The following is a 25,758-nucleotide window of genomic DNA, read 5'->3' as shown; positions in this document are numbered from 1 at the left end:
TAACCCTCCAGTTTTCTTTCATCCATGTGCCTGTCCAAGAGGCTCTTAAATACCCCTAATGTTTTAGCCTCCAGCACCATCCCTGGCAAGTCATTCCAGGCACTCACAATCCTCTGTGTTTATTAAAAAAAAACAAAAAAAAACAAAAAAAAACACTTAACCCTGATGTATCCCCTAAACTTCTCTCCCTTAATTCTGTACATATGCCCTCTGGTGTTTGCTATTGGTGCCCTGGGAAACAGGTACTGACTATCCACCCTATCTATGCCTCTCATAATCTTATAGACCTCTATCAAGTCCCCTCTCATACTTCTACGCTCCAAAGAGAAAAGAGAAAACTCTGCTAACCTTGCTTCATATGACTTGTTCTCCAATCCAGGCAACGTTCTGGTAAATCTCCTCTGCACCCTCTCCATAGCTTGCACATCCTTCCTATAATGAGGTGACAAGAATTGAACACAATACTCTAAGTGTGGTCTCACCAGAGATTTGTAGAGTTGATGTAGTAGTGATGTGATAGTAAAGAGGTCCAGGAGCATGAGGACCCAACCGCCAGGTTCAGGAACATTATTACCCCTTAACCATCAGGTCATCAGGCTCTTGAACCAGAGAAGATAACTTCACTCACCTCAACACTGAAGGGATTAAATGTCATTATTTTAATTAGTTCAGTACACCATTGTGAGCTGAAAGGCTTGTTCCTTTGCTGCACAGTTCTTTGCTCTGTAAGTGAATGCCCAAATATGATTGTACTTGATGCTGAAGTAAGTTATTCATGACAATAAATTCTTATTGTTCCTATGATAAATATTTGTGTATCCCATAAACATTTCTAAAACTGGCTTTATCAGTCGGGTTTCCTTAAAATAAACTTCCTATGACTGTTGGCAAAAATTTGATTCAGGAACTCTGGATTTGAGAAATGAATGTCAGTATTTTTAATGTGAGATATCAGGAGCTTTGGAAGATCCTACATATAAGTCCATGTATAAGACTTGCTATGAGCCATACCACAGTAGGATCAACAAATACAATGCAAAATATTTATTGCAAAATATCAAAAGAGAAGTATTTCAAATTTAAGGATTTATTACTGTCTGGAATAGAGTGTAGAACTGCTCAGGGGTGGTGGTTTACTGGTGGGGGTAGATGTGCTTCAGTTGTTCAGAGGAAGCCTCCATTGGTCTTACCATGAACACAGCATTCATTTTCAGAGACAAAACTTAAAGAAATGAAGAAATATTTAATGTGAAATGTATCTATCTTTAATGTTAAATTTTGAATATCATGATCCGATTGAGGCAATATAAATTATGCAAAGGATCTGACAGTGGCCCTATAAACAATCATATATGACCTTATCAAAAGTTTTATTTTAAATACAGAATCGAGACTACAAGGTGTAGTGTAAAAAAAAATATAACCTATGCATGTAGAAGCAAATTAAGGAACACATTTTCATACTAAGAGTGATGGAAGTCTGGAACCTGCTGTGCTGAAAGGTTGTAGATGTTGGGATAAGATTGATGATTTTTTTTTTGCTAGTTAGAAATGGATATGCAACATAGAAAATATACAGCACAATACAGGCCCTTCGGCCCACAATGCTGTGCTGAACAACTCCCTACCTTAGAACTACCTAGGCTTTAACCATAGCCCTCTATTTCTCTAAGCTCCATGTAGCCATCCAGGAGTCTCTTAAGAGACCCTATCATCTCCGCCTCCATCACCAGCGCCGGCAGCCCATTCCATGTACTCGCTGCTCTCTGAGTTTTTAAAAAAAAAGACAACAATTTACCCCTGATATCTCCTCTGTACCTACTTCCAAGCACCTTAAAATTATGCCCTCTCATGTTAGCCATTTCAGCCCTGGGGAAAAGCCTCTGACTATCCACACGATTAATGCCTCTCATTATCTTGTACACCTCTATCAAGTCACCTCTCATCCTCTGTTCCTCCAAATAAAAAAGGCCGAGTTCACTCAACCTATTCTCATAAGGCATGCTCCTCAATCCAGGCAACATCCTTGTAAATCTCCTCTGCACCCTTTCTATAGTTTCCACATCCTTCCTGTAGTGAGGTGACCAGAATTGAGCACAGTACTCCAAGTGGAGTCTGACCAGGGTCCTGTATAGCTGCAACATTACCTGTCGGCTCTTAAACTCAGTCCCACGATTGATGAAGGCCATTGCACCATATGCCTTCTTAACCACAGAGTCAACCTGCGTAACAGCTTTGAGCGTCCTATGGAGTCGGACCCAAGATCCCTCTGATCCTCCACACTGCCAAGAGTCTTACCATTAATGCTATATTCTGCTATCATATTTGACCTACCAAAATGAACCACCTCACACTTATCTGGGTTGAACTCCATCTGCCACTTCTCAGCCCAGTTTTGCATCCTATCAATGTCCCGCTGTAACCTCTGACAGCCCTCCTCACTATCTACAACACACCCAACCTTTGTGTCATCAGCAAACTTACTAACCCATCCCTCCACCTCCTCATCCTGGTCATTTATAAAATTATAAAGAGTAGGGGTCCCAGAACAGATCCCTGAGGCACACCACTGGTCACCGGCCTCCATGCAGAATATGACCCGACTACAACCACTCTTTGCCTTCTGTGGGCAAGCCAGTTCTTGATTAACAAAGCAATGAAGTGAAAACAAGTAAACTAGATTGAAGTAGATGTATTCAATAGTGAAACAGGATTAAGAGATGGAACTGCTTAATATTTTAAATCATTAAACATCAAGGTTGACCTAGCTTTTAAGGGTAAGTCCTATGGTATGAAGGTTAACTTTTGTATTATGGTCGGGCATCTTTAATAGATTTTCAGCACTACCAGATAGATACATTGTCAGTAATCTTCAAAACCATTTATCTTCATTCATCAAAGTCCTGGAGTTCCAGACGAACATGGAAGTCTTGAACTTATTAGCCATGCTGTTCCAGTGTCAGTATTTTCTGCTGGGTTACACCTTCATTCTGCTCTCTCATCTGTTAGGCAATATTCTTTCAGATCCAGCACCAAGATCCACAAACTGTTCCATTTTGATTGAGATTTGTTGCTTTAGGGAAAGAGGAGAATAGTGTAGGTTACATGGTGTTTACATTATTAAATCATTTACAGAATTCAAATGTCTGTTTTGGTGACTTTCATTCTTCAATATTTGCTAATTATTTAATTAGTTTTAATTGTTAAGTCCTTTTGAATGTGCCAACACCTTAACCACCTTGATGAACTCTAAAAAGAGGAGTGTGATGTTACTGCCATTCATTGCTTATCAGAGCAGTGATTTTTAACTTGAGCATTAACTTTGTTAGCTTTTCGATGTTATGAGACTACCATTTTGTCTCAGCTATTTTGTGTAACGCTCAGGTGCCACGGGCTAGACAATATTTATGCCTGTGATGCTAAAGAAAAGGAGTTTGGAGTTGCCCTAACAGAGACAACATCTTTTTTTTCTATGTAGCACTCCATGCCTTAACAAGCAACCCAGGACTGCATGAAAATAGTACCACCTTGGCACAGTTAGGAATGTGAGAACAAGATTAGGCCATTCACAGTTACAAGAAGCTGACCCCATAGCTGATCCAGGTCCTAAATCAGTCATCTTCATTAGATGGTATTTGGATCTTTCCAGTAATTCTTCTAACACAAGTCTTACATGCCTGACCTGAGATAAAACTAACCAGTCTGTTTTCATTTCCTGTAAAATGATGCAAATTTGTGCAAATAGAATTTTTAAAAGACTGACCAGAGCTTCTCCCATCTCAATAAGATTCCTTTCAATTGACTTGGCTACATTTTCCTCAAAATCAGGTTTATGGTCAGTGACATGCAGTACTGTGCAAAAGTCTTAGGCACCCAAGATTTTTCTATATGGTTTCAGATGGTGTGCCCCCACAGAGCCCTGATCTCAACATTTTTGAGGCTGTCTGGGATTATCTGGAGAGACAGAAGCAAAAGAGACAGGCAGAGTCTACAGAAAAACTGTGGCAAGATTTCCAATATACCTGGAACAGCTAATTTTCAGATAAAACTACCCAACACTCTCCATCACTACCATCCAGTGCAGCTAAGAGAGTTGATGCAGTTTGAAAGGCTAAGGGTGATCAAACCAAATACTGATTTGATTTAGTTTTAAGTTAATGCTTATAATAAGTTAATGCTTATTATAGTTTGTTCTTACATTTAGTTTTTCATTTCATTATTTTTGAAAGTATTTACGGAAATTTTTCACATTTGCCTCAGTCAATTTGTTAACTTATTGTAAGTCTTCAAGTTTAGAGTCATAGAGAAGTACAGCACAGACACAGGCCATTTGGCCCATCTGGTCCATGCCAATACCATTTAAACTGACTACTCCCGTTGACCTGCACTGGGACCATAGCCCTCCATACCTTCTTGCCTTCTTTATAACTACACCAATATGTTGGGACCAGGTTAGATCCACAGAGATCTGTACACCCACGAACTTGAAGCTGCTCACTCTCTCCACTTCTGATCCTTCTATGAGGATTGGTATGTGTTCCTTCATCTTGCCCTTCCTGAAGTCCACAATCAACTCTTTCGTCATACTGACGTTGAGTGCCAGGTTGTTGCTGTGCACCACTCCACTAGTTGGCATATCTCACTCCTGTACACACTCTCATCGCCACCTGAGATCCTACCAACAATGGTTGTATCATCAGCAAATTTATAGATGGTACTTGAGCTATGCCTAGCCGCACAGTCATGGGTATTGAAAGAGTAGAGCAGTGGACTAAGCACACACCCCTGAGGTAAGCCAGTGTTGATCGTCAGCGAGGAGGAGATATTATCACCAATCCACACAGATTGAGGTCTTCCAGTTAGGAAGTCGAGGATCCAATTGCAGAGGGAGGGGCAGAGGCCTAGGTTCTGCAACTTCTCAATCAAGATTGTGGGAATGATAGTATCAACTGCTGAACAGCATCCTGACATAGGTATTTGTGTTGTCTAGGTGGTCTAAGACCATGTGGAGAGCCATTGAGATTGCGCCTGCTGTTGACCAATTTGCTGTTGCAAATTGCAATGGGTTCAGGTCCTTGCTGAGGCAGGAGTTCAGTCTAGTCATGAGCAACCTCTCAAAGCATTTCATCACTGTCAATGTGAGTGCTACCGGGTGATGGTCATTAAGGCAGCCAATGTGGCAGCCAATTATTCTTGGGCACTGGTATAATTGTTGAATAGGGCATGTCTAGAGCTTTGAGATTGGATTATTGTGTATAGATTTGGTCACCTACTGACAGGAAAGATGTAACTAAGGTTGAAAGAGCACAGAGAAAATTTACAGTTGCTGAGTCTGAGTTTTAAAGAAAGATTGGATAGGTTAGGACTGTATTCTTTAGAATGTTGAAGGAGATTTGATTTGCTAGACGTATACAAAATTATGAGGGGTCCACTTCGCATTCCCATTCCAATATATTCATCCATGTCCTCCTCCACTGTCATAATGACGCCACACTTAGATTGGAGGAACCTGATTTGGGTAGCCTCCAACCTGATTGCATGAGCATCGATTTCTAAAACTTCTGGAAATGTCCCACACCACCCTCACCCCCCTTCACGATTTCCTATCCCCTTTTCCCTCCCTCACCTTATTTCCTTGCCCCTCCATCGCCTCCCTCTGGTGCTCATTTCCCCTTTTTCCTCCATGGCCTTCTGCCACTTTCACAAATCAATTTCCCACCTCTTTACTTCATCCCTCCCCCTCCAGGTTTCACCTATCACCTGGTGTTTCTCACTCCCTTCCCCCCTCCACCTTTTAATTCTACAAGTCAGCTTTTCTTCTCCAGTCCTGCTGAAGGGTATCAGCCCAAAATGTTGACTGATTTTTTTTTTACCATAAATGCTGCCTGGCCTGTTGAGTTCCTCCAGCATTTTGTGCGTGTTATAAGTATGTGGCCTACAAATTACAATGGGAAATGGAAAATGCATGCCAAAAGGGCAAAATTACAATAGTCATGGGGGACTTCAAATGCAGGTAGATTGGGAAAATCATGTTGATTCTGGATTACAAGAGGGGTAATTTCTAGAATGCCTACGAGACTGATTTTTAGAGCAGTTCATGGTTGAGCCCACTAGAGAATCAGCTATTCTAGATTGGATATTGTGCAAGGAACCTGAATTGAGAGCTTAAGGTAAAAAAAAAACCCATAGGAGAAAGTGATCATAATTTGATTGAATTCACACTGAAAATTCAGAAGAAGCTGAAGTCTGATATATCAATATTACAGTCGATTAAAGGGAATTACAGATGCATGTGAGAGAAGTTGGCCAGAATTGATTGGAAAAGAATGTTGGCAAGGATGACAACAAAACAGCAATGGCTGGAATTTCTGGAAGCAATTTGGAAGGCACGGGATATATACATCCCAAAGAAGGAGTATTCTAAAGGAAAGGTGACACAACCATGGATAACAAGGAAAGTCAAAGTCAACATAAAAGCCAAAGAGAGGGCTTATAATACATCAAAAATTTGTGGGAAGTTAGAGGATTTGGAAGCTTTTAAAACCCAACAGAAGACAACTGCAAAAAGTCATTAAGAAGGTAAAGATGGAATACAAAAGCAAGCTAGCCAGTAATTTAAAGAGTATACTAAAGGTTTCTTCAGATACATAAAGTGAAAAGAGAGGCAAGAGTGGACATTGGACCACTGAAAAATGATGCTGGAGAGGTAGTAACAGAGGACAATGAATTGGCAAACAAACTGAGTAAGTATTTTGCATCAGTCTTCTCTGTGGAAGACACTGGTGGAATTTCCAGGAGTCTGGAGGCATGAAGTATGTGAAGTTACCATAGCTAGACAAAGTTTCTTGGAAAAGAGAAAGGTCTGAAGGTAAATAAGTCAACCTAGTCCAGATGGTGTACACCCCAGAGTTCTGAAAAAGGTGGCTGAGGAGATCTTTCAAGAATCACTAGATTCTTATTGGTCTGCCAGATCAGATTGAAAAATTGCACATTGTCACCCCACTCTTCAAGAAAAGAGAGGGACAGAAGTCTGACCTCAGTAGCTGGGAAGATGTAGGAGTTGATTATTAAGGATGAGGTCTCCGGGTACTTGGAGGCACTTGATAAAATAGGCCATATTAAACATGGTTTCCTCAAGGCCAAATCTGTTAGAATTTTTAAAGAAATAACTAGCAGGATAGACAAAGGAAAATCATTTGATGTTGTGTACTTGCAGTCCCTGCTATTACAGGAAAGATTCTAACATGGATGAAACAGTGACTAATTGGCAGGAGGCAAAGATTGGGAATAAAGGGAGCCTTTTCTGACTGGCTTCTTTCTGGTGACTAGTGGTGTTCCACAGGGGCCTAGGTTGGGCCAATTCTTTTTTACATTATGTGTCAAGGATTTGGATGATGGAATTGATGGCTTTGTTATAAAGTATGCAGATGATGTGAAGATGAGTGAAGGGCAGGTAGTTTTGAGAAAGCAGAGAGAATACAAAAGGATGTCTATACAAAAGGAGTGGATGTGGGAAGTCTAAGACCAGAGGATACAGCCTCAGAATAGAAGGGTGTCTTTTTAGAATGGAGATGAGGAGGAATTTCTTTCACTAGGGAGTGGTGAATCTGGAATTCTTTGCCACAGGCAGCTGTGAAGGCCAAGTCTTTATGTACATTTAAGGCAGAGGTTGATAGATTCTTAATTGGTCAGGGCATGAAGGGATACTGGGAGTAGGCAGGAGGTTGGGGCTAAGAGGAAAATTGGATCAGCCATGATGAAATGGCAGAGCAGATTCGATAGGCTAAATGGACTAATTCTGCTCCGATATCTTATGGTCTTATGTTCTTGATGATCAGGGTCCTTAATGATGAATGCAGCCTTCTTGAGCCACCGGCTTTGTAAAATTTTTTGATGGTGGAAAGGCTCATGCCCATGATGGAACTGGCTGAGTCTACAACCCTCTGAAGTTCCTGCAGTCCTGTGCATTGGCACCTTCATGCCAGTTGTTCATACAATGAGTCAGAATGTTCTTCATGGTTCATCTTTAGAGTCTTTGGTAGCATACCAAATCTCCTCAGACTCCAAATAAAGTCTTGCCACTGACATGCCTTCATCATGATTGCATCAATATGGTGGGCACAACTGTCTGAGATGTTGATGTCTGTTATGTTTTGTAACTCCAAAATGTAAAACTAATTGCAAGAAATACATGTAGCTGGAAGAAGTGTCTTATTTTCATTTTCATTTCTGAAGAGACTAGTGCATGCAATGGCATGCAAACTTTTGGGCACCCCTGGTCAACGTTTCTGTTACTGTGAATAGTTAAGTGAGTAGAAGATGAACTGATCTCCAAAAGTCATAAAGTTAAAGATGAAACATTCTTTTCAACATTTTAAACGAGATTAGTGTATTATTTTTGTTTTGTACAATTTTAGAGAGGGGGAAAAAGGAAAGGAGCACCATGCAAATGTTTGGGCACCCCAAGAGGTTTGAGCTCTCAGATAACTTTTACCAAGGTCTCTGACATTAAATAGTTTGTTAGGGCTATGGCTTGTTCACAGTCATCATTAGGAAAGGCCAGGTGATGCAAATTTCAAAGCTTTATAAATACCCTGACTCCTCAAACCTTGTCCCAACAATCAGCAGCCTCTAAGCAGCTGCCTAGCACTCTGAAAATTAAAATAAATGATGCCCACAAAGCAGGAGAAGGCTATAAGAAGATAGCAAAGCATTTTCAGGTAGCCGTTTCCTCAGTTCGTAATGTAATTAAGTTATGGCAGTTAACAGGAACGGTGGAAGTCAAGTTGAGGTCTGAAAGACCAAGAAAACTTTCCGAGAGAACTGCTCGTAGGATTGCTAGAAAGGCAAATCAAAACTCCCGTTTGACTGCAAAAGACCTTCAGGAAGATTTAGCAGACTCTGGAGTGGTGGTGCACTGTTCTACTGTGCAGCGACACCTGCAAAAATATGACCTTCCGAAGAAAACCTTTCCTGCGTCCTCACTACAAAATTCGTCAGAAGTTTGCAAAGGAACACCTACACAAGCATGATGCATTTTGGAAACAAGTCCTGTGGATGATGGGGTTAAAATAGAACTTATTGGCCGCAATGAGCAAAGGTATGTTTGGAGAAAAAAGGGTGCAGAATTTCATGAAAAGAACACCTCTCTAACTGTTAAGCACGGGAGTGGATCGATCATGCTTTGGGTTTGTGTTGCAGCCAGTGGCACAGGGAACATTTCACTGATAGAGGGAAGAATGAATTCAATTAAATACCAGCAAATTCTGGTAGCAAACATCACACTGTCTGTTTAAAAAAAAAGCTGAAGATGAAAAGAGGATGGCTTCTACAATGGGGTAATGATCCTAAACGCACCTCAACACCCACAATGGACTACCTCAGGAGGCACAAGCTGAAGGTTTTGCCATGGCCCTCAGTCCCTCGACCTAAACATCATCGAAAATCTGTGGATAGACCTCAAAAGAGCAGTGTATGCAAGACGGCCCAAGAATCTCACAGAACTAGAAGCCTTTTGCAAGGAAGAATGGGCAAAAATCCCCCAAACAAGAATTGAAATACTCATAGCTAGCTACAGAAAACATTTACAAGCTGTGATACTTGTCAAAGGGGTGTTACTAAGTACTGACCGTGCAAGGTGCCCAAACTTTGCTTTGGGCACTTTTCCTTTTTTGTTGTTTTGAAACTGCAGAAGATGGAAATAAAAAAAGTTATCTTAAAATATTAAAGAAATGTATCATCTTTAATTTTATGCCTTTTGGAAATCAGGTAATCTTTTACTCGCTTAGCTATTCACAGTATCAGAACTTTTGACCAAGGATGCCCAAATTTTTGCATGCCACTATGACATTGTGGTATAATGACGTATTCCATTCACGTACTTTTACATATAACCCATAATAAGACCATTACATATAACCCAAAATAAGACCATAAGTAAGGTTTCCTTAAGGGAAAATCTTGCCTGACGAACCTGTTGGAATTCTTTGAGGAGAGTACATGTAGGATAGATAAAGGGATGCAGTGGATGTTCTATATTTGGAATTTCAGAAGGCCTTTGACAAGGTGCCACACATGAGGCTGCTTAACAAGTTAAGAGTCCATGCTACTTCAGAAAAGTTACTAACATGGTTTGTGCATTGGCTGATTGGTAGGAGGCAGTGAGTGGGAATAAAAGGATCCCTTTCTGGTTGGCTGCCAGTGACTAGTGATGTTCCACAGGGGTCAGTGTTGGGACCTGTTCTTTTTATGCTGTATATAAACAATTTAGATGATGGAAAAGATGGCTTTGTTGCCAAGTTTGCAAGTGATACAAAGATTGGGTGAGGGTCAGGTATTGTTGAGGAAACAGGGAGGCAGATTAGGAAAATGGGCAAGGGAGTGGCAAATGAAATACAGTGTTGGAAAATGCATGGTCATGCACTTTGGTAAAATAAATAAACTTGCAGACTGTTCTCTAAACAGGGAGAAAATCTAAAAATCTGAGATGCAGAGGGACTTGGAAGGCCATGTGCAGAACAATCTAAAGGTTAACTTACGGGTCGTGTCAATGGTGAGGAAGGCAAGTGCAATGTCAGATTCATTTGAGGAGGTCCAGAATGCAAGAGCAGGGATTTGATGCCAAGGCTTTATAATGCATAGGTGAAGCCTAACCTTGAGTATTGTGAAGAGTTTTGGACTGTTCATCTAAGAAAAGATGTGCTGGCATCGGAGAGGGTTCAGAGGAGGTTCACAAGGATGATTCCGGGAATGAAAGGGTTATCAAATGAGAAATGTCTAATAGCTCTGAGTCTGTACTCGCTCGAATTTAGAAGGATGAGGAGGGATCTCATTGAAACCTTTCAAATATGGCAAGGCCTGGACAGAGTAGATGTGAAAAGATGCTTCCCATGGTGAAGAAGGCATAGCCTCAGTATAGAAGGGTATCTATTTAAAACAGAGATGCAGAGAAATTTTTCCTTTGGCTCCTCCGACTTACTTCAAACAAAAGCTGTAACCATTGGCACTCACATGGGTCCTAGCTATGCCTGCCTGTTTGTCAGCTATGTGGAACAGTCTATGTCCCAAGCCTATACTGGTTACCATCCTGCACTTTCCCTACACTGCATTGGTTTTACTTCTCGTCAACTTCATCCACTTTGTCTACAACTTCCACTCAAATATACCTGATCCATTTCCAAATGCTCGCTGTCTTTTCTTAATCTCACTGTCTCTATCCCTGGAGACAGCTTATCCACTGATGTCTATTATAAACCCACGGACTCTCACAGCTACCTGGATTATACCTTGTCCCAACATGTTACTTGTAAAAACACCATCCCCTCCTCTCACTTCCTCCATCTCTGCTGCATCTGTTCTCAGGATGAGGCTTTTCATTCAGGCACAAAAGTGATGTCCTCTTTCAAAGAAAGGGGCTTCCCTTCCTCCACCATCAACACTGCCCTCAACTGCATCTCTTTTGCATCATGCACGTCTGCTCTCACCCCATCCTCCTGCCACCATATCAAGGATCGTGTTCCTCTTGTCCTCACCTACTACTCCATCAGTCTCCACGTCCAGCACATAATTCTCCAAAGCTTCTGCCATCTCCAACAGGATCCCACCACCAAGCACATTTTCCCTCCCCCCCCCCCCCCCAACTCTCTGCTTGCCACAGGGATCACTCCCTATGCAACTCCCTTGTCCATTTGTCCCTTCCCACTGATCTCCCTCCTGGCACTTACCCTTGCAAGCAGAACAAGTGCCGCACTTGCCCCTACACCACCTCCCTCACTACCATTCAGGGACAGAAACAGTCCTTCCAGGTGAGGCGACACTTTACCTGTGAGTCTGTTGGGGTTATTTACTGTGTCCAGTGCTCCCGGTGTGACCTCCTGTACATTGGTGAGACCCGACATAGATTAAGAGACCACTTCGCCAAGCACCTACACTCTGTCCGCCAGAAAAAACGGGATCTCTCAGTGGTCACCCATTTTAATTCCACTTTCCATTCCCACTCCAATATTTCTATCCATGGCCTCCTTCATTGTCTTAATGAGGCCAAACTTAGGTTGGAGAAACAACACCTTATATTCCATTTGGGTAGCCTCCAACCTGATGGTATGAACATCAATTTCTCAAACTTCCAGTAATGCCCTCCCCTGTTCTCCTTCACTATTTCCCATCCCCTTTCCCTCTCTCACCTCATCTCCTTGCCCACCCACCAATTCCCTCATTCCCTTTGGTGTTCCTCCCCCTTTATTTTCTCCCATAGCCTCTGTCTCCTTTCACCAATCAACTTCCCAGGTCTTTACTCCATACTTCCCGCTTCAGGCTTCACTTATCACCTTGTCTTTCTCTCTCTCCTTCCCCCACCTTTTAAATCTATTCCTCAGCTGTTTCTCTCCAGTCCTGCCGAACTCTCTCTCCCCAAAACGTTGACTGTTTACTCTTTTCCATAGATGTTGCCTAGCCTACTGAGTTCCTCCAGCAATTTGTGTGTGTTGCGGCGAAATTTCTTTAGCCAGAGGGTGGTGAATTTGTGGAATTTATTACCACAAACAGCTGTGGAAGCCATGTCGTTGGGTGTATTTAAGCCAGAGCTTGATGGGTTCTTGATTGGACATGGCATCAAATGTTATGGGGAGAAGGCCAGGGAATGGGGTTGAGCAGCGGAAAAAGGATCAGGCATGATTGAGTAGTGGGCAGAGCCGATGGGCCAAATGGCCTAATTCTGCTCCTCTGTCTTAAGGTCTTGTGGTCTTGTATTTAAAATATTTCTGAAATATCACAGAAATATTAAATGCACAACACTCCTCCCTGCTTAGCTATAAATTCCAACTCAGTACAGAATGCATCTCAACATATATAATCATTTGTTCATTATATGCCATGTCATATAACAGGTGATTATGTCTTTCCATGACCATAATTCTTGGCAAATTTGAAGTGGTTTGCTGTTGCAGCCTGCTGGGCAGAGTCTTTACAAGACTGGTGACCGCAGCCATTATCAGTACTCTTCAGAGGTTGTATGGTGTCAGTGGTCACATATCCAGGATTTGTGTTCTGCACCAGCTGCTCATATGGCCATCCTCCATCAGCTCCTATGGGTTCATGTGACCCGAAGCAGGTCAGGTCTTGTGCTACAACTTGCCCAAGGGTGGCCTGTATCCTAGTGGAGGGAAAAAGCACCTTAAATCTCTTTCGGTAGAGACATGTTTCCAACTCGCCACCTGGTACCTATAATACAACTTCTATAAAAGCATGCACAGCCTAGTAAATTATAAATTGTGCCATTCAGGCCTAAACATTTAATCACTGTGGAGGATATCTTACTCTTGTGGGATGACATCTTTCCTGAGAAGGGGAATCCCTCTGCTTCTCAAGTGAGATTTGTTTCTGGAAAACATTCTCTGGTTTGGGGCCTCCCCCATGGTGAATGTGAGAGCTGACTTTTGGACTGCAGGAAGTGGTTTTCACAGTTCTGGACACCTTTCTTCTCTAGTAACTGACTCTCCACAACTGATTGATGTGTTGTCATTTCAATTTTAGGAATGAATGAGACTGTTCTGCCATGTTCTGTGGCCCATTGTCACTGACTAAGTGTTCTGGAACACCAGTCCTTCAGAAGAAGCTTCTCAACACATCACCAGTCTGTGAGGCTGTGGTGGAGGCTATTGGGAACACTTCTGGCCACTTTGTTGCTGCATCCACTACTACCAAGAAATTTGTGCCCTGCAAAATCCACATGAACGCTCTGCCAAGGCTATGCTGACTATTCTCAGGAATGGAGAGACGCTGCTCTTGACATTTTCTGGACATAATGGCATTCCAAACAGTGCATAACAAGCTGCTCGATCTGCTGATCTATCCCAGGCCACCACATAATGCTTTCAGCCAACATTTCATTTTGACCATGCCAAGATAACCAACATGTAGTGCATCCAGCATTTTAGCTTTCAGCTTGGTACAACCACATATGGCATCCACCTTCAAGGACAAGTTCATCCAGTAAAAATCCAGTTCAGCTGGTATTTTTCTGGTTTCTCTTTGGATCATCTCTGCCATAATGGGGAGACTTTTGGTTTGCATTAGGGAGAATATGTCAAGAGCAGTGTTGTCTTTTGTAAATTTTTTAGATTATTTCCTTTTCTAAAGGTAAGCGAGACAATCCATCAGCATTTCCATGATTAGTTGTCCTCTTGAATTTGATTTTATAATTGTGTCCTCCAAGAATCAGAGCCCATCTCTGCATTTGTGCTGCAGTGTTAGTACAGCATCTTCTTTGGTCTGAAACTGGACATTGGTGGTTGATGATCAGTAACAATGGTAAATTGTCCTTCAGACAAGTACTGGTTGAAATACTTTACTCCTCAAACCAGCCTCAAGACCACTCTGTCAAACTGTGCATAATTTTTCTCTGCACTGGTAAGGGAATGTGATGCAAAGGCTACTTTCATCACTCATAACATGTGCCTTGACTGAACCTATACCATAAGGCCAGGCATCACAGACAGGCTTCACTGGATGATGTGGATCATAACGTGTGAATATAGTGTCTGACATCACGATTTCCTTTGTCTTTTGGAAAACCTCACACTGCTTTGTCCATTGCAATATCTTACCAATCTGTATGATGAGTTCAAGGGGAGGAGCACAATGACCAGGTTTGGCAGGAGCCTGTTATTTTCTATAATGTAGAGGAATTTTTTGAGCTAATCTGCAAAGCATTGTGCATCATGTCAAATCAAAAGAAAAATTCCAAACATGTCAACAATTTACTAAAAATTAAAAGCCAAAATCCTGAGGCTGAAATATTCATACCCTTTGTAATTACTATACTAGCTTTCCTCGGGTGCAAGACTGTATATTACCGTTTCCAGTTTATCCAGTTTGTTAATGTAGAAATTGGATGATCACCTGAATAAATCCCCCGCTCTCTGTAAGGTCCAACAGTATGGCAGATTATCAGCTGACCAAACCAAAATGAAAGCAAAAGAGCATTCAAGACAAGTCAGGGAAATGATAATAGAGAAGCACAAACCCAGGGAAGGGTACAAGGCCATCTCAAAGACACTGAACACACCGCAGAGGTCAATGCAGTTCATTATGAAAATCTGGAAAAACTATGAAACCTGAGTCACACTGCTTGTCAGGCTGCCTCTATAAATATAGTCGCTGGCAAAGAATGGCACTTGTAAGAGAGGCTACTGTAAAACTAACAGTCACTATAAGGGAGCTGCAGAAGTCAGCGGTTACAATTGGGGATGAAGTTCATGGCTCCACAATCTCTAAGGCCTTGCACAAAATGGAAGAATGGCAAGGAAGAAGCACTGGCTGAAACAAGAAGCATATCCTTACCTGTCAAGATTTTGCAAAGAGTCACTTAGAAGATACCATAAGGATGTGGAAGAAGGTCATGTGGTTAGATGAGATTAAAGTGGAACTTTGACCTCAACACAAAGCAGTACATGTGGCCTAAATATAATGCTGTGCATCAACCAAGTAATGTCATCCATACTGTAAAGTATGGTGGAAGTAGCATCTTGCTTTTAGGATACTTTTCAGCAGCTGGGACTGGAAACCTGGTCAGAATATGTCGTTCCATTAAGCATTCTTTGTTGTTTATATAATTCATTATGGGTAATATATAAAAGGTGAATGGCATACATCATTATACCACCACCCCATTGCACACGTCTTACCAGAAGTAAAAAAGAAAATAAGGCATGCATCTACTGTACTGGCTGTGTGTTTAACTTGAAAATAGTTTCATGTTTTCGAATTACAAAAAATAACTGGTGAAGAGTTTTAAACGAATTTGAGGTAACTTTCTATCAGGTGAAGTGTAGTGAGATGTTTAAGTTTAAAAAAATACACAAAATGGACAAATTCATGGGTTCATAAACAATGAGTACAGGATATTAATAATCATAAATTTAAAACAAAAAGAAAAGCAGAAATGGTTGGCTACATCAGAAATGTGTATAATTGCATAACAGATAACAGGGTTTTGTATACTGAGCAAATTGAGCAGTATTTTGAAGCAAATGTAGTAGCTAATGAAAAACGTGTCAGTTTTGCTGAGTGCTTTATGTGGAAAGGTATACAGTTTGCTTAGAAGTTTAACTGTTCCAACCAACCAGCTGAAATAAGCTTTGCTGATAGTGTGAAAATAATGCAGGAACATTTAGAACCAAACTCTTTGTTGATTGCAGAATACTTTAGGTTTCTAAAGTGGAATCAAAAGAAAGAAGAGTCTAGTTCAACATACGTGACTGAATTGTCTGAGCATCACCAGTTTAATAATGAGCTTAATGATGCACCGCGAGATAATTTTCTTTATGGAATCTTACAAGAAAGCATTCAACAACGGCTTCCAACTGAAGCACAACTCACATTTAAAAGAGCAGTTGAAATCACTGAATCAATGGAAACAGCAGTCAGGCTTGCAATTGAGTTACAGTCAGGAATGAAAGTGAGGATGATAAAATTGCAACGTTTCCAAACAGAAACTGTCCTGGTTGAACAAATTTGTTACCGTTGTGTCAGGGGATCACATACACTAGACCAATGCAGGTAGACAAAAATAAATGTACAGGGAAGAGAAAAAGAGAAAAAGTTGTAGTTTCAAAAAGAGCACTAATCTCTATGCTGTTAATGAAAAATCTGATAATGATGAGAATGACACAGGGCTGAGCAGACTTGAGATTTACAACGTGATAGGTAACAATAGACAAGCAATGTTATTACACCAGAAGAGATCGGCAAAGTAATTAAATGGAATTGGGCTGGCTCGGTTGTCTCAGTTATTCCAAAATGAGATTGAACAGCATATCAAAGATACTGAACTGAAGCCTGCAGATGTACAACTAATGTAATGTACATCTGAGCAAATGCAATGTGGGCATTTATTTCAAGGGGAATAAATTATAAAAATAACGAGAAAATACTGAAGCTTTATAAGACATAAGTCAGTCTACACTTGGAGCATTGTCAATAGTTTTAGGCCCCTTATTTCAGAAAGGATGTATTGTCATTGGAGAGAGTCTACAGGAGTTTCATGAGGATGATTCCGGGAATGAAGGGGTTAACATATGAACAGCATCTGGCAGCTTTGGGCCTGTACTTGGAGCAATTTTGAAGAATGTGGGGGGATCTAATTGAAACCTACTGAATGTTGAAAGGACTAGATAAGGTGGATGCGGAGAGGATGTTTCCTCTGGTGGGGATATTCCAAACTAGAAATTGTTGGAATGTGAGTGGCTGATCGGGGATCCATCCACTATTTGCATGTCACATCCCCTGCAATAGAGTCAACTGAAAGCAAATTGAGAAAGGTACTGAATGATGCCACACCAGTGTTTAACGATGACATTGGAAAACTCAAATATGTCAAAGGTAAAGTAGTGTTAAATGAAATTACCACATCCAAGTTTTGTAAAGTCCATCTGGTTCTGCACCATCCATTGATAAAGCAACTATAGAAAAGTTGCTGATTAATTTGTTTTGTTTTGCACTCTGGTTTATGCCATTGTACCTTGAAAAAAAAACAATTGTTTACATTCTGATATTATATGTTGATATTTCAGTGTGCATTATGTATTTGACTTTTTGACCTTTCAGTTGAGCATCCTCCCAAATGTATCAAATGGAAGATGAGTGGAATCTTCTTTATATAGTTTAACAATTTTAACTTTTGGAAAATTATTGTATTTTTAGGAAGATTTGTGATCCAGGCCTCACTGCATTTGAGCCTGAAGCGCTTGGTAACTTGGTTGAAGGAATGGACTTCCATAGATTCTACTTTGAAAATGGTACAAGACATGAACATTATTTCTGTTTTGTAAAGAATTAAATGTCAGTATGGTTTTCATGAATTAAATTTGCATTTCATTTTCTGCAGCTCTGTCTAAGAATCAGAAGCCAATTCACACCATCATATTGAACCCCCATGTCCACTTGATTGGTGATGATGCAGCCTGCATAGCATACATCCGGCTCACTCAGTACATTGATGGCAGCAGCATGCCGAAAACCATGCAAACCGAGGAAACCAGAGTCTGGCATCGCCGGGATGGGAAGTGGCAAAATGTTCATTTCCATCGCTCAGGATCCCCCTCTATACCGATTAAGTAAGTTGCCTTTCTATACTGGCATAACAGAAAAAGAGCTTATGCTTAATGCTACAATAACATGAGAAATATTCTAGTTATGCAAGTACATTTGTGAATTGTTTTAGTCATGTTTTTGATTTCAATCTTTAAAAGAAATTTGGATCGGTACAAGGATGGGAGGGTTATGGTCCAGGTGCAGGTAGACGGCACTAAGCAAAATAATAGTTCTGCACAAACTAGATGGGCTGAAGGGCCTGTTCCTGTGCTTTAGTATTTTATGACTCTGAAAGATTAATTTTGAATAATGTTCCTATTACAACAGTACAATACAGTACAGTGCAGGTCCTTCAACCTACAATGTTGTGCCAACCTTTTAGCCTATGACAAAATCAATCTAGTCCTTCCTCCTACACACCCTACATTTTTCTTTTACTCACATGCCTTTCTAAGAGTCACTTCAATGTGCCTAATGTATCCGACTCTACAACTACCCTCAGTACCTCCCATTCTCTGTGCAGAAAAACCTACTTCTGACATCTCCCCTAAACTTTCCTCTGAAGGATATCCTGTGCTATTAGCCATTATCACCATGGGTAAAAGGCACTGACTATCCACTCTATCTCTGCCTCTTATCATCTTATACACCTCTCATCCTTCTTCATTCCAGAGAGGAAGGCCCTTAACCTTTCCTCATAAAACACTCTCTGATTCAGGCAACATTCTGGGAAATCAGTCCTGACGAAGGGTCTCGGCCTGAAACGTGGACAGCGCTTCTCCCTATAAATGCTGCCTGGCCTGCTACGTTCCACCAGCATTTTCTGTGTGTTTCTGGGAAATCTCCTCTGTACTGTCTCTAAAGCCTCCACAATGAGGCAACCAGAATTGAACACAATAGTTCATGTGGTCTAACCGGACCGGTCTTATAGAGTTGCAATATTACCTTGAGCCTCTTGGAATCAATCCCCAGACTAACGAAGGCCAACACACCATATGCCTTCTTAACCAAAACTTTCAAAATGTGTGGCAAATTTTGAGGGATTGATAGACGTGGACACCAGTATCCCTCTGTTCCTCCTCTCTGCTGAGAATCCTGCCAATAACCTTGTACTCTACATCCTAGTTTGATGTTACAATATTCATCACTTCACACTTTTCTGAATTGAGCTCCAACTGCCACTTTTCGTGCCCTTCACACCATGAGACAGAAATACTCAGTACCGTTTGTCCATCCATATAGTGCAATAATATCAATAACCATATATAATTACAGCACGGAAACAGGCCATCTCAGCCCTTCTAGTCCATGCCGAACGCTTACTCTCACATAGTCCCACTGACCCGCACTCAGCCCATAACCCTCCATTCCTTTCCTGCCCATATACCTATTCAATTTTACTTTAAATGACAATACCGGACCTGCCTCTACCACTTCTACTGGAATGGTAGAATCAATATCTCACTTTTAAAAAGAATCCCTTCTCTGATCCTTTAACTTTGAAGTGTGTCACAACATTAAGTAATTTTATGTATTGATTGATTGGGTGATGCTTAAACCTTTCCTATTTTTGTCATTACTATTGTCACTAGAGCTGTGAGAAACAAAGTAATATCTCATGTTATGTGAACTTACAGATCATTCATTTCCCACCATGTATGGCATAATTTGGAACATTTTAGCTTTAAAAGATTTCTATGATTATCATGTGTGCTGAAAAATTATCATCCATAGCATGTGCTGAAATAACAGAGTTCCCATTATCATGCATAGTGTGTGCTGAAACATCAGAGTTCTCATCATCATCCATAGCGTGCTGATGCATCAGAGATCCTGTTATCATCCATACTGTGTGCTGAAACATCAGAGTTCCCATTATCATGCATAGTGTGTGCTGAAACATCAGAGTTCTCATCATCATCCATAGCGTGCTGATGCATCAGAGATCCTGTTATCATCCATACTGTGTGCTGAAACATCAGAGTTCCCATTATCATGCATAGTGTGTGCTGAAACATCAGAGTTCTCATCATCATCCATAGCGTGCTGATGCATCAGAGATCCTGTTATCATCCATAGCGTGTGCTGAAACATCAGTTTCAGTCATCATCCATCCTCAGAGTAGCTGGCACCATTTTTAAAGCAACTCTGCCTTGGCAAACTCATGGGTTCTTGAACAAGGTTCATCCTTTAAATCATTTTATGAAAAGCAGATTATTTATCTCTGTGAGACCTGTTTGTGCACATTGACAATCAGGTTTCCCTATATTACAATGTCCAGTGTTTTTCAGATACAATAATTGCAAAAGGATTTGATGAATCGGGAGTACTTTTCATCTAATTTAAAATGTCTAAAGCAATGAATATTTCAGATGCAAGAGAAGTCAGTATGTTCAGTAGGCTTCTGTTCTGGCTGTCGGGAAGACTCTGTGATTCTCACATTTATGGAAATGATCAATAGCAGTGAAGGAAAGATAACTATCAAGCCCAGACAAGCAAGCATAATGGTCAGAAGTCCATTTAAAAACATCCATCCTGAGAGGAGATAAAGTTAGAGCAGAAATTAATTTCTATGTTGACTGTCACAAAGTATATTTAAAAGTATGTTTCTTGGTTGTGATTGTGAAATCAGTGTTGGGAGTGACAGTGAGATGTTAAAAGAATTGAAAATTTGTCATCTAGATTAGTTTTGTCCATGTTTTGGGATGGTTGAAAATCGAATTTCATTTCTCTGCTTTGTTCCAGCTAAAGGAAATGGTGCCACTGCTGGATTCACAGCGCTGACTAGAAGATTACAATCATACTCTAGGCACTTCCAGTCTATTTTAACGCATGTTTCTGAATGCATGATGCTCTGACGGTGCACTTGTGACATGTCCTTTGCTGTTAATTCTGTAAATTTTTGTTTTCACTTCATAGGAATATATGTTACATACAGAATGAAACCAAAGGAAGGAAAAATATTGAGAGTACTTTTTAATTATTTATGCCAGGTTTCTTAACTTGATATAATTGTAAACATCTAAATAAAAACTTATTTTTTTCTGGATTTCACATATTTTAAAACTAATGTACCCCCTAATTATTATAAGAAAACATTGTAAGTGGCACATATTCTTATTCTCTTACTGTAGAAATACTTTTATAATAAATATAGAAGGGGATCTCCTTAAGGTGGCAGGGCACAAAACTACTTACTTCCAAAATTTGTTTTACAACTAGAGTTTACCAGTCAGGGCTGACTGTATCAGCCTGAAGGAACACCTACTGAAGTAGCTGAACAGCCATTTCATTCATTGCTTTATTCCCAGCTGAAACATATGGACATTTATGTGAATTCTAACGTGCTGATTCTTTAACCAACCAGTGTCAATATCCAGTATCGTTTTCAAGTTGACACTTCATTTCTATTCACTCTGGGTGCAATATATTTCAGACAATCAAGCTTGCTTTATATGGTGATGTGCAGATCGTGATTTGAGTCAAATGCTTTGGTGGAAATAGGGTTAGATTTTTGTGAACTATGTTAACCTGCTATTGGTAGTTACTCATAGTATTAGATTTAATAAAAATAAAACACAGAGCCATTGAATATAAACACCAAATATAGTGGATCTCTCTGATTAACATGCATCAGTTATATAAGAACTTCCTTGCCTAGGCAGCTGATCAAACGGACTTAATATTTTAAATTTTCTTTCTCCTAAAAACACAGAAATCGTTTTGAGGTCATCCATGAGTAATTTCATATTGATACTTTGTAATCTGAATTTTGCTTCTGCTTCCGTGTACTTGTGAGATGTTCTTGTAAAGATTCAAGTTACCAGATATATATCCCTCTTTAGGAAGGGCATTTCCTCCTCGTTTCTTTGCTGCTTCTATACTTAGAAGATTATACTATAATGCATGCTATCTCAAGTGGTGTTTTCTGTGATTGTCAGCATCCATGACTCACATTCAGTGATTAATTCCTGGCAGAATTAATTTACTTGTATTATTTTTTCTTGCATGTTCATTCTTCACCCCAAAAATTAATATGCTTAGCTGCTGTTGCTGGTAAAATAGATGGCAATAAAGTGTACCCATTACCCATGGATTCAGATATTGTGTTTAAATGAGCATGTATGTTTAATGCGCCATATTAATCTGCCAATAAGTTCAATGGAAAAATAGGGAAAACCTTTATTTTCTTGGTGACTGGCTGTAGTAACCTTGCAGTATAAATACCTATATGTATTATCTCGAAATTTTAATACCACATAGCGAGCACGACTGTCTTCCACACCAGTTCTGAAGAGCGGTGATTGTTTTTTCCACCACAATTGAAACGATTACTTGGGTTCTGTCACTTTGCAAAGCTGCTGTTTATCATGGGACACAGTGTACAGGATACTTGCCATAATGGTAAACGATTGATCTGTTAAAACAAAATAAATTTCTGATTATTTCTCCTGATTGCCTTTTCTCTTCAAATAGTTCTTTTTAAAATTAAACATGTCCTAACTAAGGTTTTTACTTTGTTAATTGACCTTCTATGGTTTTCTAAGTGTCTGTAAGATGGTCTCAAGAGTTTAGTGTAAAGAAGAGCATTTCCTGTTTTTGTAATCTCACTGTGTTTTAATGGGGTAAGATAATGCCAATGCCACATTTCAGAAGAACTCGTTGGTTCTGATGTGCTTTTGGATGTAATAAAGATTTAGAACAGTGCCATATATTTGCAGACATTAAAGCAGAAACTGCTGGGAAAGCCCAGCAGGCCAGGCAGCATCTGTGGAGTACTTGTGCATGAATCGCAAAACATTGGTTTACAGGTGCAACAGGTTATCTAGAAGGCACCGGAATGATGTAGTATTGCTAGAATGATTTAATTTAAAAGTAGGAAGATAATGCCGCAACTGTACAGGGTGCTGAGGCCACACTTGTAGTACTGCGGAGAGTCCTCCTTACTTGAGGAAAGACATACTGCCAGTGCTGAGGAGGTTCACAGGGTCATTTCTGGAAATGAGGAGAGATGGAGATTCCAGTAATTCCAGTACTGGAATTCCTACTGGAATTTGTTCTCATAGTAATATACAGAATAAAATAATGAAAGAAATAGATAAAATAGAGGCAGGGAAGTTGTTTCCACTGGTAAGTGAACTAGGGACTTAGCTTCAATAGATTTATGGTGGAAGTGAGGAGAAACTATTTCTTATTATCCAAGCACTTAACCTTTCAGGCCCAAGACCCTATCCTCAGGTTTTTTAAATTTAATTTTCTTTAACTCCAGTAGATGTTGGTGTACTGAAGCATTTGGAAGTGAAAGTTCATGAAGCATTTTTTTTTAAAGAATTAAAGTTGTTAGTATATTTTGGCCCAGAATTCATTGGATAGTGATTGGTTAACTACTAGTTATATTATACTGTTTCATGTCCTATGGTGTTACAGGAAAGATACTGACATGGATAGCAGAATGGCTGACAGGCAGGAGGCAGCAAGTGGGAATAAAAGGGGCCTTTTCTGGTCAGCAGCCCGTGACTAGTGGTGTTCCTCAGTGGTCAGTATTGGGATCATTATTTTTCACATTGTTTGTCAATGATTTGGATAAAAGAATTGATGGCTTTGTGGCAAAGTTTCCGGATGATATGAAGATAGATGGAGGGGTAGTTAGTGCTGAGGAAGCAATGCGATTGCAGCAGGACTTAGACAAATTGGAAGAACAACAACGTACCTTACAGTAAGAATTAAAACTCCACTTTAAAACAAAACTGCATCATGAAACCAAATACGTAGCATAATGGATGATGTCCCAACAAAACTCCTGCATCACAGCAAGCTTTCCCTATTTTATACCTATTGGAACAGGCCATCACATGACCTCACACTGGCGGGAAAATGACATCATGTGACCTCACACTGGCGGGAAAATACATCCCTCCACCATCACAAGACCATTACATCACATCACACTCACCAGATACTCAATTACATCATGGTCATAAGACAGTCACAATATACTCACGGAGTATGTAACAAAACCCTAAACTATTCTAGAAATTCAGTACAGTGGCCTGATCCAGTCAGCATCTCAATATTGAATATAACATGTTCACCTCCTTACAAGTTAAGCATTCCTTTGCAAAGCAATTTGATTATTGAGTAAGAAAAAGACCTTGACATTCTTCAGTAGTAGTGGGATTTTAAAGCTTCCAATGAAAAATTTACTGCCATATTTTGTTTCCATCAGATCCTATATATTTAGAAAATACTTTTGTATGATTATTCAATGGTACAGTACACACATATATACTGTTCCAAGAAAAAGTTGTAAACCCTTTGCGATGACCTGGTTTTCTGCATTAATTACTCATAAAATACAGCCTGATATTCATCAAAGTCACAATAATAAACAAACACAATCCGCCTAAACTAAAAACACACAAACAATTGTATCTCTTCTTATCAATATCTCTTCGCACCATATAAACAATCACAGTCTTGGTTCAAAAAAGTATGTGGACCTCTGAGGTAATGCCTTCTACAAAAGCTATGAGATGAGATTGGAGGTGTGGGTTGTAAAGGTGTCTTGCCATATAAAAAAGACACACAAAGGTTATTGGCAGAGCCTGATTTTCTCAAGAAAGATCTGTTTACATAAACCATGTCTCTATCAAAACAACTTACAGAGGACTTAGAAGAAGAATTGTAGAGATGCATAAAGCTTGAAAAGGCTACTACAAAAAAAATCTAAAGACCTGAATGTTCATCAGTCCACAGTAAGAGAAATTATCTACAAATAGAGGAAATTCATTACTGTTGCTACTCTCCCCAGGAGTGAGCATCCTGCAAAGATCACATTAAGTGCACATTGTACAATGCTGAAGGAGGTGAAAAAGAACCCCAGGGTAATAGCAAAAGACCTGCAGAAATATCTAAAACTTGCTAAAGTCTCTGTTCATGTGTCCACTATAAGAAAATTACTGAACAACAAGGAGGTTATTGCTGCTAAAGGATTTTCTACCAGTTATTAAATACAAAGGTTCACATACATTTTCCAGCCTGGACTGTGAATGACTAAACAATGTGTTCAATAAAGAAATGTAAAGTACAATTGTTTGTGTGTTACTAGTTTAGGTAGATTGTGTTAGTGTATTATTGTGACTGAGATGAAGATCAAAACACATTCTGTGAGTATTTAATGCAGAAAAATTGATTGACGAGAGGGTTCACAAACTGTTTCTTGCATGTGTATATCCACACATGGATCCTGAAATATCTGTCTTTATACAATGTCTACAAGACACTTAGATACCAAAAACTCAACGGACCATTGGAGAACAATGACAGAGCTAAGCTGCTGTGGGATTTCCAAATACTTTGTTTCTGAATCTTCGCTTCAGTATTCACTATGGAAAAGGACCTTGGCAATTGTGGGGTTGATTTACAGTGGACTGAATTGTTTGAGCGTATAGAGATTATGAAGGAGGATATGCAGGAGCTTTTGAAAGATATAAGTTAGATAAGTTTCCAGGACTGGACAAGATATACCCCAGTCTACTGTGGGAAGTGAGGGAGGAGATTGCTGAGCCTCTGGAGATGATCTTTGCATCATCAAAAGGATTAGGAGAAGTACCGAAAGATTGGAGTGTTGCAAATGTTCACTTGTTCAAGAAAGGGAGTAGAGATAAC

At 40.0% G+C, this 25,758-nt stretch overlaps 1 protein-coding gene across 21 annotated transcripts in view; it reads left to right on the top strand.

Moving 5' to 3' along the window:
* The window catches only part of LOC140738067 (calcium/calmodulin-dependent protein kinase type II delta chain), a 548,084-nt gene extending 525,539 nt beyond the window's left edge, over positions 1–22,545 (top strand). For 20 of the 21 annotated variants that reach the window (XM_073065146.1, XM_073065137.1, XM_073065143.1 and 17 more), the window contains 3 exons: positions 17,701–17,795; positions 17,885–18,113; positions 20,836–22,545. In XM_073065146.1, coding sequence (XP_072921247.1) covers positions 17,701–17,795; positions 17,885–18,113; positions 20,836–20,839 — 328 coding nt within the window. In that variant the 3' untranslated portion in view covers positions 20,840–22,545. Of the gene's footprint in view, positions 1–17,700; positions 17,796–17,884; positions 18,118–20,835 lie in introns of those variants that run through there. The other variant, XM_073065139.1, reaches the window with a different exon arrangement.
* The last annotated feature ends 3,213 nt before the right edge of the window (positions 22,546–25,758 follow it).

This window comes from Hemitrygon akajei, chromosome 13 (assembly GCF_048418815.1).
Source record: "Hemitrygon akajei chromosome 13, sHemAka1.3, whole genome shotgun sequence".
Taxonomy (NCBI): domain Eukaryota; kingdom Metazoa; phylum Chordata; class Chondrichthyes; order Myliobatiformes; family Dasyatidae; genus Hemitrygon; species Hemitrygon akajei.
Note: the sequence above shows the minus strand (reverse complement) of the source record. Positions and strands in the feature narration are given on the sequence as shown.